We start from the raw sequence: 15,144 nt of genomic DNA, 5'->3' as shown, positions 1-15,144 counted from the left end.
GCTCTGAACAGCTCCCGGAGCCTGGCTGGGGGGAGAGAGGGAGGCATCAGATGACATGACAAAATAAGTCATGTCTCTCGATCATTTCAATGCCACCCCCTCTCTCCCGGCCTCTGCCTTCCATTTTAATCACTGACAGCCCTTCAAGTATTATGGATATATATAATCTTTTTAATATCACTGACATTTTTCACGATGGAAAGCATCTCAGGGGTGCTGAGACATTCTGGGGTGGGAGGGGGATCGTGCCTTCCTGCTGCTGCTCCCGCCAGCCACACAGTGCAGAGCTGAGATCCATCTTGCCCAAGGGTCCTGCCTTAGGCCATGTGCCTCTGGGGGCTTTGCAGATCTCAGCAGCCTGACATTCCCAACGGGCTCTGGCTGTGCAGGCTGAATAAGCATCTATTCCCACTACCAGCCGCAGTGTCTGAACGTATCCAGCATCCAAACCCTCTGCACGTCCCAGAAAACATCCCAGCTTGGGAAATGGCAAGCGTTCTTCACTGCAGCCCAAGCTCCAACCTTCCTCTTCCTCCATTCCCAATGCTCCTGCTTCACTGTGTCAGTTGTCAAAAGACAACTTGCCTTTCTTCAGGCAGTGATTTTTTTATAAGTGAACCTTACTATTGAAGGGAAAATACTGTTTTTGGAGCTGTACAAATGTGGGGCTTCTATGCTGGAGGGCCCAAAACCCTACTGTGGGCACAGGACCCAGCACAGCACTGTTTGCCTTCAGCAGAGGCTGGCTGCTCATCCAGACCCCCTTTGCCATTGAGAAACCTCTGGAAATGCACTGTCACCTTCTGCTTGCAGCATTTTCCTGCAATCCCCCTCTTCCCATCCTCTCTGCTGGTGATGGCATCTTCAGGCCCCACTCACGTGTTGGGTTTGGAATGCGACTCCCAAGGCCAGGAAGGTCACTCACCTTGCTTATTTAGCAAACACAGCACAAATTATTAACACTAATACAAATATTGCCCACATTTGGGAGAGGAGAAGGAATCATTTCCTTGTCTGGCTGCAAGGACTCAGCCTTACAGGGCCTTGCAGAATGCAGGGCTGACAGCCCTGAGGATCTCTGTGCTAAGGACAGAGCCCACATCTCACACTGCACCTATAAATAAGAGGTATATATTTCTAAATCTGCTCTGTGGAAGCCAGCTCTAATTCCACTGCAGTTCCTGCCCTGTTACTTCTACAAATCGATGGAAAAAAAAAAAAAAAAAAAAAGGGGAAAAAAAAAAGCAGCTGGCTCACAAAAAGCTGCAGCAGCCAGACAGCAGAGTATCATAGTTGCTGGCCCAGCATATCCCTTCCTGCATGCTCCTTGTACCTTGCCCCCTGAGGACACTCTTGTCCAAGGCTGGAAGAGGCACTGGCAATACTTATGACAAAAAATTATGACAAAAAATTAGACTATTCACAGGTTTGTTCTCCTTTGCAGAACTCCTATGCCACCCACCTGCCCTCTGCCACCAGACTCCTCCCTGGGAAGGAAAGATGCCAGCACAGGACATTCTTCCACTGTACGTGACTGATGTAAAACTTTCATCTACCCAGTGTTGTATTAACAGATTTTCCTGTGGGTAGATGAACACATGGAGCCTGGTTTCAATAGGCTGGACTGAAGATATGGATCCATGGAGACATGGATGGGCTTTGCCATCCTTTAAGGTAAAGCTACCAAATGAAAGGATTCCTGCCTCTCAACTGTGCAGACTCTCTCCTAGAAACAGATGGCTTGAGCAGTTTGAGTTGGGCAGATTCACAAGCTGATAATCATCTCCAGGGAGGCAGGAGCTATTGTCAGAGCCTGTGAGACACACCCCAACTTCAGGCCTTTTTCCTCCCAATTCTCAAAATGTTGCTGAAATTCTCACTCCAGGAATGCTGAGCAGAGACATTCCCTTTGTGGGTCTGTGCCCGCTAAGCCAGAGGAGGCTCCTGCTGCTATAGAAGCCAAAATGCTTCCCCACACCCCACAAAGAGAAAACATCTCAAAAGATGAGGAGCCTCACCTGGCCAGTGAGAAAAACAAGCTGTGCTTTACCATGGTGCTGCTGGGAGCCAAGGGGAGGAATAGATACTCTCCCCAGGGACAGCACAGGAGTTAAAATGAGGAAGCAGAGGACACCAATTCAGCAGAAGAAGCAGTCATTTCACACTAGAGGTGCAGCTCCAAGCCGTGTGCCAGCCCAGGGACAGGGCCACGTGCCCAAGGGACACACCTGGAGCCACTGAACTCATGGCTGAGTGATGCTCAGCATGGGTAGGCATCTGCTGCCTAAGAGCTCCAGTGGGATCACCATCCCCAATTAATGATCTGCACTGATGTCATTGCTCTACAGGGCCAAAGCCTTTCTGGGGAATGCTGTCCAGCTGCTTTTACCAGGAAGGTGACACTTACTGACATCAGGCCAAGACAGACCCCACACAGAGCTCACTCTGCCTCGGGAACCTGCTCCAAGTAAAGTCCAATGTGCCAAACTCAGGTCTGGGATGCCTCCACAAAAAGCCCCATTCCAGCAGTGATGAACACAGAAGGAAAATGGTGAAGAGCCCAGACACACAAGCAGATGGATGGACTGGAGGGGTGTCTCTGACACGAGGCCTTACCATGGCTCACAACTTTTAGAGCACAAATTTCTCTCATTTAAGAGTGATTAGTCTTGGAAGGAAGCATCTAACACCTGGCTCAGAATGGGGCATGGGTACCTGGAGCTCAATGGAAAGAGATCAGCACAAGAAGGAAAATTTTGAGTGCAAAACCAGGCAAGGTGGCAACACCCCTTGGGACAGTGTTTTTAGTGGGATCCAGAATGCCTCAGAGAAGCATCCCATCAGCAAGTCCCAAGGGGAGATTGGACAAGCTGCCAAAAATATGATAAAAACCAGGATGGATTTGTCTGCTCTCCTGGTACCAGTATTCATGAGTACAGAACACCCTGCTCACTCACCTGCTAGCCAAGCACAATCAAGACACCAAGAACATACCTCATGGTAACTGGCACTTCTAAATTCTCCTCCAGCAGAAATACCAGTATTTTCCAGTCTTAACGTTTTCTGAGGTGGTGATGCTTCTTGCCTTGTCTCTTCTTGGCAAGCATCATCTGTAGCAGTAATAGATGACCTAGCAGTATTCTCACATCACAGTGTGTCAGAAAAAAGACAGCCCAGTATTTGTAATCACTGAATCACTTCAGAAAGAAGAATCTCCACTCAATCTGTGTAAACATGGTTATTTATTTCATTTTTTTAAAAGCAAGTCTATTTCTACATACAGAGGGCTTCACTTCCACTTCAGAGCATGTTACTGCTTTACATCCTCAAATAAAGATACCATTTCACTCACCATTGAATCCAGCAGCCTGTAAACCTACAGAAATTCAGAGAAGAATGCAGTGAAAACACATGAAGAAATCCTGAGGCTGAGACTGACAGAAATGGTTTGAGGTACATTTGAGGTACATTTTCATATGTGCACACACACAACCACACAGAAGTGGCAGCCTGCTGCTAACAGAGCTCTAGTAGTAACTTCCCTGGCTATGAAGTGTGTTTAACATTATCTGAGGTACAATTAATTCAGCTGATCCCTCCAGAGTCTGCAAGCAATGCTAAAGGCATCCCAGATAGAAGTCCCGCCTGTGGCTGGATAATGGCTGGATTTCTGCTAGCAGATTCTAGGCTGAAACAAATTAATTTGGATTTCACACTTACCTTGCTGCAGCACAAGGGACATATGTCTGCCAGTTTTCTGAGTTTAACAAAATTCCTGCCTCTCCCCCTGAGCCTCAGTGTGCCTTACAAGAAAAGAACAAAACCAAGACAATGATACCAGCTTTGGTCAGACTCACTTCAATATAGAGCTTTTCCTGGTATGTTTCAAGTGCAATAGAGTCTGCCTGCTCCTGAGCAGGTTCTGCCCCATCTGTGTTTTCAGCTCCCTCTTTCACCGTTTGCTTCTCATCTCTTCCTTTGATGGACTCTGCCCCACCTTTCATGTCCTGCACTGAAATGGAAGATCCTTGCTTCTCATCTTTTGCTTTCAGCTTTCTGCTGCCTGAATGATCCTAATCAGGGACAGACCAAGAGAAAAGGGACCTAGGTCAGGACACTGCTCAAGGTGCATCTCCCAGCAGCAGCACATCTTTCACTGGGTTGGAAATCAGCTCAAACTCAGGATGGATCACACTATCAGGGCTCACCAAGCATCCCAACACCTACCACTTTCTCTTTCCCTGATGTCCCTCTGCTTTTCTTGCCTTCTTTATCCTTTTTCTCTTCTTTCTTAGTAATTATTTTGTCTTCCTTTCCTCCTTTATTTGCTCCTCCTTGCTTTACTTCCTCTACAAAAGAAAGGATTTCAATTAACCAAAAGCCTCCACACATCCAGAAAGTCCAGCCCACTGCACTAGCACAGTGGGAATACTTTTGCAGTATATTTTCCTCTTTTTATTAATCTGAGATGTACTGCACTGAAAAACACTACCTTGAAGAGTTCTTTTTTTAAACAAGGAATGAAGAGGTCTCATTGAGACAGTGTCTGCTGGGTCAGTCTGTGTGAAAACCATGGCTAGACCTAGCTAAATTAACAGGTCTTTTTTGTGGGTGATTTTTTTTTTTTTTACTGATGCTAAACCACAGACCCCAATTAGTACTGTCACACAATCTGCTGGGTTTTTTCCAGATGCTTTTTCCTCAGGGAGACATATTGAAATTGATATTTCAGTTCAAATTCATCATGTTTTTTTTATTTCCAACAGAGAGCAGTTGCTGTGCTAAAACTACCATTTACCTGTTTCCTCTGGAACAGCTTCTACATAGGTGTCCTTAATCAAACCAAGCAGGGATCTCAGCCTCAGAGAGTGACTCACCAGGTCATCAATTGCTCCACGCCACAGCTGGAGGCTGAGAAAATGCTCAGGATCAGGAGGGAGACAGTGCAGCAACTGCCACCTTGTTTGACCCTGTGCCCAGAAGTGAAGGCACCTGACAGCTGCCCTGTGCAATTAAACCAACAGAATAGCACCCACTGTCTAAATATCTGTGCAGGGGGGTGCTAAATTGCTTTCCTCATGTTAGATCCCTCCAAGATCTCAATGGTTTGCAAATCAACAGGCTCCCAGGAACCCATAAATATTACTGTGAAACTAGGTCTGCTCTTCAACATGACACACATTGGTAAATCAACCTGCTCTGTGTTTCCCAAGAGGAACCTGCATCCTTCTAATTTAGAAGCAACTCAAAGCTGTTGATGTGTTTACAGTCTGAAAGCCTGAGCAAAGAACAGAGAGACTGTATGAGGAAGGAGACAGTTATCTGAGTAAAAGGGTACAGATAATACCCAAAGGTTTCATAAATACAGACTGGAATAATCTTGCCAGAAATAATCTTGTACACTCTCCAAAACTACATGCATTTAATATTCTAAACTTATCTACAGAAAAAAAAAAAAAGGCATTTGGGTCCTAGAGAACTGCTACAATTAAGCTATTAAAAAAATCAGAGTGTAAAGATGACTTCTAGAACTCGTATAATTATGTGCACTCTGACTCACAACACTCGTAACAGAGCTTGCTGACGCTGTTGATCACAGAATGTTTTCACAAGCTCTTCCTTGCAAAGGTAACGCACCAGAGTGGATACAGAAGGTCTGACTGAGTTGGCCTCTGTTCAACACACAGCTCCAGAGCTGCCTTATTGAGCTGGGTCAGTGCTTCTTCCCGCTGCTCCTCCTCGGGGATTGACATTATAGCCTGTGAGAGAAAACACACAAGGGCTGTGCAGCACTTTTGTCTTTATTCCCAGCCCCTGAGCTCAGTGGAGCAGCCCACAGCTGTCTTCCTGGGCACCTGTCTGAAACCAGCCTGCACTGGGCACTTACACACCCAGATGGGGCTTCCTACACAACTAGGATATGGCCAAGGTTCCCAAGATCTGTGGAACAATCCAAGATTCCCCCATCAAACTGGTATTAATCCCCTTTGTAACTTCAGGTGTGCTGGGAAACAGGGATTCTGTCAAGCTAGAAGCCTCCCTTGTAAAGCTTAGCTATAAAAACACGGAGATTTCCAAGACAGCACAACAGAAAAAGCAGGGACCGAATCCAAAGCACTCTTGCTTTAATCTAGGGAGGTCTGTACTTTATCCACAGCCTGTCGTGAGTGCCCCCTTAGTTCTCTGATGAATAGGAAGGACTCTCCAAGAAGACCCCTTGGGGGAGCCACAGGAGGCTGTAAGCCCAGCCTGCCCCTCCACATTCAGTCCTGGGATGACAGAAACCTAACAGGGGAAGAGCTTAAAATATCTATTATATTGTGTGGCTCTCTTTTCTTCTTCACAAAACAGCCCACAGAATCTCTCTTGGGAATCTCTTTACAAGGGCCCTGAGGGTGTGGCCAGCAGAGCCAACACACATCATAAATTTCTCAGCATACTGGCAGCAGCCCTTTAGGTGGGCTCACACTGGGGCAGGCAGGGCTGTTTGTAGGGGAATTAACACACCATCAGCTTGTGGGAACAGAGGTGACCACCTGTTTAAAGTCCTCGAGGGAAAGGTTCCATCCTGAAGGACCTGCTTCATCCTCCTCAATGCTCTTTTCCCTTGGAGCCTCCTCTGATGTGTACTTCCCACGTGTGAGCTCAGTGGTGCTGCTCTGGGCAGAGGGAGGCTCTGAGGTGCTCTCTTGGTACTCCATGTCCTCTGCAGCGCTCCTCTGGTCCAAGGGCACTTCATTCTCCAAGCCTGAAGGAACAGCCAGGTGCTGTCTCCATAGTTTATGCAGCTGCTTTATCACTTGATGCTGATAATGCAACTGTAATAAGGGGGGGAAAGGTAAACATGAGCTGCACCTTCCCTCTTCAAACCCAACTGTTAAAGCCTCCATGGCAGACTCTGCCAGATTCAGAACCCCAGGGATTCAGCAGCCCCATGGGTCTGCCCTCCCCACTTATTTCAGTTGTGCAGTCCATCCAACAGCAAACATCACCTGGGGATTTTTCCTGTGGAACAGCTCTTCCTCTGTGACACAGGCATCCACAGGAGATGGGGTGCGCTCGGGTGTCTGAATTTGGTCAAGAAGTTCATTCAGGCTGTCTTTCACTATAGCAGCACCTTCTCGAGCAGCCAGCTCACTCTGAGGCAGCACAACAAGAACAACTTGTGTGAGTCTCCATTGCATATGCAAACACACAAATTCAGTCCTACCTGTAACCACACTACTCATTATATAGAGTTACAAGGACATGAACAACTGCAAATACACAGCACAGCAATACTTCCAACAGTTTTTCAAATAAATTCTACAAATCCTCCCCCCAAACTATACTTTTCAAAGCATAGTGTAATTTTCAATTTATACCTTAACTGCTATCATAGTGTACAGCAGTCAATCCCCTTCCTACTAAGTAGCTAATGAAATTAATTACCAACAGAAATTTCATTCTTTAAAGGACCAGTGTGAACACTTCAGGAGACACAGTCATGTCTTTAGTAACAACATTACAATAGAATGAAGATTTCCTCATGTTATTTGGCAAACCTGCTCAAGTATGTGCAGACATTCTGTAAATCTCACTCTCAACAGTAATTGCACAACAATAAAAATACCATGTTGTCCACTCCTACCCTTATCCTCTATTTTCATATAAAGTTCAAAGCTCAGTTACCCAGCTACATGCTTTGTTACCTCCAGTTTCTCTCTGAAGTCAGCCAATTTATCCTCATACACAGCAATTCCCCAAAGGGTCACCTGAAGCAGAGCTCCTCCTAATAACAGAGGATGTGTCCTAAATTCCCAGGGCTCACTGAAAATGCCTGCTCTCTCTGACTTGAAAATAAAGGAAAACCTCCGAGTTTCTCCAGGCAAAATTACACCTGAAGTAAAAGAGAAAATGCATTGGTCTGCAAGAAGCCACCTGGTTAGCCTGACACTTTTCCAACACCACCCCAAGTGTCCTTATCTCTCTACGAGACTTTCCCCATAATTTAGCTGGTTATCACACTTCATCCAGCTATTGTTCTCCTTCCAGATTTACTCTCACTCCCTGTGTTCCTGAACTGGTGTTATTCCCATTGCACTCTCCTTCTACAGCAAGCTGGTTTTCCTCCAGAAGATTATGCCCTGTTTGCCATTAGAAAATTATTCACTGCTCAATATTTCACCCATTTACACTCAGAGCAGAAGCAACCTCCTTTCCTTTAAGTTCCAGGAGAGTGATCTGCCTTGCACAGCTCTTTTGGGGTGAGTCAGCTCTGACACCCAGGGTGTTTTCCTCAGGAGAAATCACCCAGCAGTTCTCTGCCATTAGTCAGACTCCACATCCCAGGTAACTCCCAAATTCCTGCTCTCTGCTTGAGGTAAAAAGGTCTTGGAGACCAGCAGGTCTCATACCTGGTCTGGTATCGAAGTAAAAATAGGGCATCCTCCTCCCCTTGGTTCCTCTGGAGGGGATCTGCTGGGGGAGCCTCATCCAGTTGTACCAAATGGCAGCTCTGCCATCATTGGTCACTGTCAGGAAGCTTTCAGCCTTCTCACTAGCCAGAGTCTCAAAGGTGAGCCGGGCAGCAATGCCAATTTCCTTCTACAAGGAAGAGGGAAAAGATAACAATTTCTACTCTGTCTGGCAGGAATTATTCTGCATGAAGTCATAGCTCAAAAAAGGGGTTGAGCCTTGCTAGGAGAACTTGTAAGGCAGGTCCAGAGAAGTGGCCATTATACAGAGAAAGCCTGGGAATCTGAACCTCACACCACAACCAGAGCTTCTGTTCCTAGATCTCTCTGGAGCAAACACAGGGATACTCTATTATGTTCAGAATAAGCCCCCATTGTGAGGCCTTGGAGTGACACTTACTGCACAACTGCCTTGGGAACTCAAGTAGGCTTAGCTTGACTAAACAATTAAAATCTCACAATTACCCTGCAAGCAGTGACGCCCTTGATCCAACGAGCAGGCTGGCCACAGAAAACTAAAGATGGAACCTTTTCAGCTTCTGGAACCACAATGAAGGAGTCACCTAAGGGATCACTGCTAAAGAAAACAAAAGCCAGCATTTTCATGGAGTGAAATTCACTTCCAGAGAGGGGAGAACCAGAGGTGATCTACAAGACCCTAAAAGAAATAATCCCATTTAATGTTTTATCACACAGCAATCTCTTTAGGGACAGAACCCTGCAGATGTGGTGAACCCATCTAGCTACATGTCACTGACAAGGAGGACAGGACAGCCAGAATATAAAAGAATGAGACCTGCCTGAAGTACATGAGTGAAAAAGAACAAGAGGCCCTCAGGTTGTGTCTGTTACAGATAGACAGAACAGGGAAAACCAGGAAATTAATGATGGAAGGCTAGAAAAAGACAATCAAATGGAGATAATTGAGAGTAGAATCCCACCCTGCCTGATGTCAGCTCTGAAGACACACAGAATGAAAACTGGAGGAAGAGCTTCAACAAAACTTTTCTCTGATTCTTGCTCCTTAGACACAAAGCCCCAAGGGACAAAGGCTCCTAAATATGGTGATAATAATTTAAGAATATGCCTTTTATTATGTCCCAGTGGAGACTTGTCTCCATTCATAACAGCTAAGGATATCCTCAAATGGTGCACACCCAAAATTCTTTATTTTGCCACAAAGTAAAACTTACAGGGTCTCAATCTCTTCAGAAATGGTGGCATCTCGAAAAGCCTCAGCTGAGACAGATGTGAAAGGCTGCCCTTTCCCAATCACCTCCAGTCCTTCCAGATCCTGGACATACACAGAATGACCAATTCACACTTGTTCTTTTATATCAAAGAACATTAAAACATCAAACAAATGCACCAACTCATCAAGTAAAGTTGTGGTATCTTGCTCCTACAATGGTTTTTAGAGGTATCCAAAGAATGCTCAAGGGACATGGGAAAGAACCAATTCTGAGATTCCCAGGAGTCCAAGATGACTGCATTCCCAACGAGCAATGATGCACAGAGAAAATGTCCTTCACATATTTCTCACCCTCAGAGAGGTTTCAAATATAAGAAAGTGAAGTTTGCTCTGTTTGTAGGAGGAGGGGCCACCTGCCTTCAGGAGATTATTTCTGTGTGTCTTCCACATGGGTAAAAATCTCTACCCTCTGCCCCATGGCACTAAATCAAAGTCCTGCAACAGTACTCAGCAAGTTTTTCCTAGGTCCTGGAAGCTGCATGCTGCTGGTTAGGGGTCCTATTCTGAGGCTCCCAGACGACTCTATCCAACACTTCAGGAGGTCAGACAACTCCTTCATAGGTGTGGCCCTTTGGAAATGGGGGAACTTCCAGGAAAAGCACTGTGGAACAAAGTTTTAGTTTCCTAATGCTTTTTCCAGATCCTCTTTAGACAATTTTGTTACTCTACAGCACCTGACAAGAGACACTAAGAATTTCCCTGTTCCTCTGGTCTTACCGGCTTAAAAAAGCCCAGCTCCTCTAGGAGAGATTTTAGCTCCTGCCGTCGATGTTTCAGGAAAAGACTCTTATCCCAGTTTAGGTGGCAAGGAATCTTCTTTGGAGGCTTCAGACCTGTGGAAATACCCATACAAGAGCTCACTCTCAACACACCCACAAGCCTAATCAAATTTCATTCTCTGCCAAACTTTGGCCTTGTAGTGTTTTAAGGAGGAGACTTAACAAGAAGGAGCTGCTCCTCCACACTTGTGCTGCATTTCTTTGGAATCACCTCTCTGCAGGAAACCTTACCTGTTTCCCTCTGGACAGTTCGGGGTTTCCCCACATGAGTGAATGGCTCTGGGTGCCCACGTTCTGTCCGAGTCAGGGTCAGAGTCAGCCCAGTGAGCTCATCCCCAATTTGCTCAGGAAGGCTCCAGAACTCACTTCCTACTCGGTATCCCTAGGGGGAAACAAGGCTCAGTGATACAGAGTTGTGCAGCTACCTGCTATTTTCACAGGCACATGAAGCTAAAAAGAAGAGGTCTCATCCTGATTATATGAGCATTTTAAAAGTCTATGGATTACCCTTTTCTGCAGAGCAAGCCAACATTTTCTATCAGGCTGCTGACAAAGACAAAAGAACTTTCTTCTATCAAGTGCACGTGAAGGTAGAATGATATTAAAACAAAGCCTCACACAAATGCAAATTCTTTGATAATGCTATAAATGTGAAAAAAGGATTTTAACACAATATTCCTATAACTCTCCTGTCTTACCTGTGCCCTTTTCTCCGTGGCAATCACTAAAATCCAAGCCTGAAGCTATCAGATCTTTCTGCCACTGGAACATTAATTGCAACACGTTCCCATGCCACTTCCCAGGGCTCAACAGTCTTTGGTGACATTCAAGAAATGCCACTTGCTCATCACCACTTTCCCCTGAATGGTATGGATAGCACAGTTCAGGTTTTTATTTTTCATGTCCCTGAAAGCTCTGCTCAGATACCAAGCTGAGGGATTCAGAGTGAATCAATTGAAACAAAATTAATTCAGAGTGATAAACATCTCCTGACAGCACTTCAGAGACTTACTCAGAACAGTGTTTCAAAAGAACAGTACAATCAGGACACACAGGAAGTGGGGCTCTCACCTTTCCAGGAAATAGGGCAGGGAGACTCCGGTCAATGAGGTCACGTTCTTCCTGAATTTGCCTATAATTGTCTGACATGTTCATCAGCAATTCATTCTCTGGCTTGTGAAGAATTTCTATAAATAAAAAATGTCACACCATTGGTGCTGCACTTCTGGGCACGCCCTTTGCTACCCTTACTGTTTACCTGTAACCCACCCACACAGTTCCCTGCTAAATCCACTATCCCCTCCCCAACCAGAGCCACCAGCTCATCTTCCCACCCCATCCAGAGCCACCAACATAAGCAGTGTGGAAGCTCTGAGAACACGGAGTTAGACTGCAATGGCAATAGGACCACACCTGGTGGGCAATGACCGCTGTGGTTTGGTGTGGGGACATCAAACTTCTCCACCTGCACACAGAATTTCACAGAATGAGACCTCCTTAGCTTTTCTCACCTCCTAGGTGTTTCTCCTGCTTTTTCCTCATTGCCATATGATGGTTCCAGTTCTGGAAAGCTTTGTGCTCTGCTAGCTTGGCCTGATGTGCCTTTTCTTTCTTCTCTCCTCCATGTTCCTCTTTTAAAGCTGCTGCAGTAACATCTGGATGAGGAACCTTAATAGCATCTGCTAGCTGATGAGAGATTAAACATTAAATGAACCTCTCCATGCACACCAGAACAGGAATGGGAGAGGGAAGAAAAATTCTTCAGATTAACAGCACTGTTATATTAGTAAACTGAGAGGAAGGAAACCAGGGGAGTAGGGACACACTGAGATACAAAGGAAATATTTATCTGAGTAATGAGGCTCCAGCAATGGCATTACTGCAACACCAGCTCTTCCCTGAAGCCATCAGCAGGGCACAGAGGGAAGAGGAAGCCTGTGTAATTGTTCCCTCCATGACCTGGTCCTGCACAGAGGACTCCAAAACCTGCTGGTGCAGTTTCTCTGAAGGCAAACCCTCCCAGAGAGTGTGAGGCTGGGAAAACCACACCTCAGGCCTGCCCTGCTCCTGATAGGTGCTGGAAAGCATCGAAAGGTACTGCAGGCACCACACTCCACCTCTGGAAAAGCGCCACGCAGCAGCATTTTCCTAACTCTTCAAACCAACCTGAGTGTTTCTTCTGGCCAAGGCCTCCATCTTTAACTCCTGGAGACTTCCCAAAATGTGATGAGGGAGGATCTCTTCACAGCCATCATCAAACTGTCTTGGTCCTACAACATACATATAAAAATACCCAACCCCAGAGCCAGGTCACTAAAGTTTGGCTTAGCAAAAACAAAACCCAGAAGTAAGATGTGAAGTTGAACCCTACCAGGAAAAGTCAGTGGTCCCCTGGGTGCCTTGGGGTGAACAGGATGTGCTACGAGATGTGCCACCTCCTTGGGTCGGTATTTGCGGACAAGGTAATTCTTCTGAACTGGAATTCTCCCAGCATCATGGGGAAGGCGTGGAGCATGAAGCTTCAGGAAATAAACAGTCACAGTGCAGTTAGGTACACAGTGACTCACCTTTATTCCATCTGATACTTTTAGGATATGCACAGTAGTCATATCAGTTCCTAGCAGGGTCCTTTGAGTCCTGGATAGGGACTTTTCACATGGACATGTAACAACAGGACGAGGAAGGAATGGATTCAAAGTAGAAGAGTAGATTTAGACTATCTATTAGGAAAAACTCTTCGCTCTGAGGGTAGTGAGGCCCTGGCACAGAGTGCCCAGAGAAGCTGTGGCTGCCCCATCCCTGGAAGTGTCCAAGGGCAGGCTGGATGGGGATCAGAACAACCAAGAATAGCGGAAGGTGTTCCTGCCATGGCAACAGGGGGAGGGTGGAGACAGATGAGTTTTATGGTCCTTTCTAAGCCAAATCTTCTGTGATTCTTCCCCTACAGGACACTTTGTGCAGACAGCACAGCGACACAGCTGTGCAGATACCAACTCAGTTACTGTCTTACTCCTCTGGATCTTGGTATATAACAGGGGCGTGAAAGGAGAGTTTTAAATCACTTTCCAGAAGAGATTTCTGCTGCTGTGACACTCAAATGCTTCCACTCACACACTGTGACCTGCTTTTTGGAAGGAAAGCCAACAGAGCTACTAAACAACTTACACATCTCATTAGATCAGAAAGCTAAAGATGTAATTTTGAAGAGGCAGATGACTTATCCTTCCATTTGAAAGGACTGCACAGGCACCTGTAATGCTTTACTTTTAGCAACTGAACCTGATGAGCTGACATTTTATCATGATAAAAAGCCCTAGACAAAATGGCATGAGAACTCAGCTGCAGGAGTGAGTTTTGGCTTTAGTAAATGGGCAGCACCCTCTGTTAAACACACAAAAGGAGAGCGTCAGTTAAGGCAGCTATTTCTAGCAGTAAAAATACTCATACATACTTTCTCCAGGTCCTCCACCTTAATTTCAAGTGCCTGGATGTCCTCTCCTTGCAGAACATATGGAACAGGCTCAGGCTCGGGCTCTTCTGCAGTAGTTGAACAGGGCTGTTCCAAAGTCTTTTCCTTCCTGCCTAAAAAACAGATGAAGAGACTTTCTCAGTCTCCCAAGGAAGCACCATATTTCTGTCAGGATAGTTAATGATTTCCAGATGAACTATGTTTTGGGGTTACTTCTCTTTAAGGTTGCACAGAACAATTAAATTCAACATCTCTTGTAACTGAAAAAAAATCATCATCTGAGAACCTCCAAAAACCAAAGTGGGTAAAATAGGAGTAAACTGTCTCGAACTTTATCCTAGATGAGAGACAACGGGTAGGGTAAATGCAAACAAATACAGATGCCTGCAGGTGGAACACCACATTCCTGGGAAGTGTCCAGCTCCAGCTGCGAGCACACAGATAACCTGCGCTCACCCAGCAGGGCTCGGATAACAAAGCACTGGGTTCCAGGAGCTGTTCGGGGTCGGAAGAGCTCTGCAATACCAACCCCGGACAGAGCCGGGCGCGGGGCAGCTCCGCCGGCCCCTGCGGGCCAAGCTGAGGGGACTCCACCAGAGGCTGCTCCCCCTTAACCTGCGCGCCCCTCCCGCTGGGACTTGCTCCTTTAAAATAACAAATATCACAATAATGACAGGAGGTCACTGGCTGGGGAAGGGGCTGGTCCCGGCCTCTTCAACCACGGCCCCTTCGAGGCCTCAGGCTCGGCCTGGCCCGGCCCGGCCGCTCGCTGCCCCAGCCGCGCCCTGCTCCGGGCCGTACCAGGGGGAGTGCGGCACCGGGACCGAGTTCCCCGCCGCGCCGCCATGTCCCGAGCAGCGCCGAGGGGCCGGTCCCGCCGCCGGTCGCGATGGGTCACGACAGGACGCGCGGGCACCCAGCGGGCCCGGGCAGCGCCCCCTGCCGGCGCTCCGCGGCACCGCTCCCCCGCGCGGGCCGCACCGTGCGCATGCGCCGCCTGCACACACGCATGCGCCCTGCGGCTGCGACATGGCCAGGGACAGCGGGGAATCGGACCGCAGCGGGATCGCTGGATAGACCGGGACACCCGGGACACCGAGGACATTGGGACACTGGGGCTTTGGGACATCCGGGACACGGAACACTGGGCGACTAGGAACACACGTGGCACGGGGATACTCGGACACA

The 15,144-nt window shown here is 47.0% G+C and overlaps 1 protein-coding gene across 2 annotated transcripts; it reads right to left on the bottom strand.

Moving 5' to 3' along the window:
• Nucleotides 1–3,225: 3,225 nt before the first annotated feature.
• On the bottom strand, nucleotides 3,226–14,971 carry MYCBPAP (MYCBP associated protein). Of its 2 annotated transcripts, none has more exons than XM_023938675.2 (19): nucleotides 14,758–14,971; nucleotides 13,939–14,069; nucleotides 12,859–13,006; nucleotides 12,654–12,757; nucleotides 11,999–12,173; nucleotides 11,559–11,674; nucleotides 10,719–10,869; nucleotides 10,426–10,541; nucleotides 9,650–9,750; nucleotides 8,922–9,033; nucleotides 8,397–8,586; nucleotides 7,692–7,879; nucleotides 6,993–7,139; nucleotides 6,537–6,818; nucleotides 5,638–5,759; nucleotides 4,799–4,911; nucleotides 4,228–4,349; nucleotides 3,858–4,073; nucleotides 3,226–3,376 (listed from the first exon to the last, which is right to left on the bottom strand). In XM_023938675.2, the coding sequence occupies exons 1-19, from the start codon at nucleotides 14,801–14,803 to the stop codon at nucleotides 3,311–3,313; spliced, it is 2,646 nt and encodes an 881-aa protein (XP_023794443.2). In that variant the 5' UTR covers nucleotides 14,804–14,971; the 3' UTR covers nucleotides 3,226–3,310. The 2 variants fall into 2 exon arrangements, with proteins under 2 accessions (XP_023794443.2, XP_023794444.2); XM_023938676.2 differs by having other exon boundaries at nucleotides 8,922–9,030; nucleotides 14,758–14,966.
• Nucleotides 14,972–15,144: the final 173 nt, after the last annotated feature.

This window comes from Cyanistes caeruleus, chromosome 19, assembly GCF_971803275.1.
Source record: "Cyanistes caeruleus chromosome 19, bCyaCae1.hap1.1, whole genome shotgun sequence".
In the NCBI taxonomy this organism is placed as follows: domain Eukaryota; kingdom Metazoa; phylum Chordata; class Aves; order Passeriformes; family Paridae; genus Cyanistes; species Cyanistes caeruleus.
This window is presented reverse-complemented; position numbering and strand designations above follow the sequence as displayed.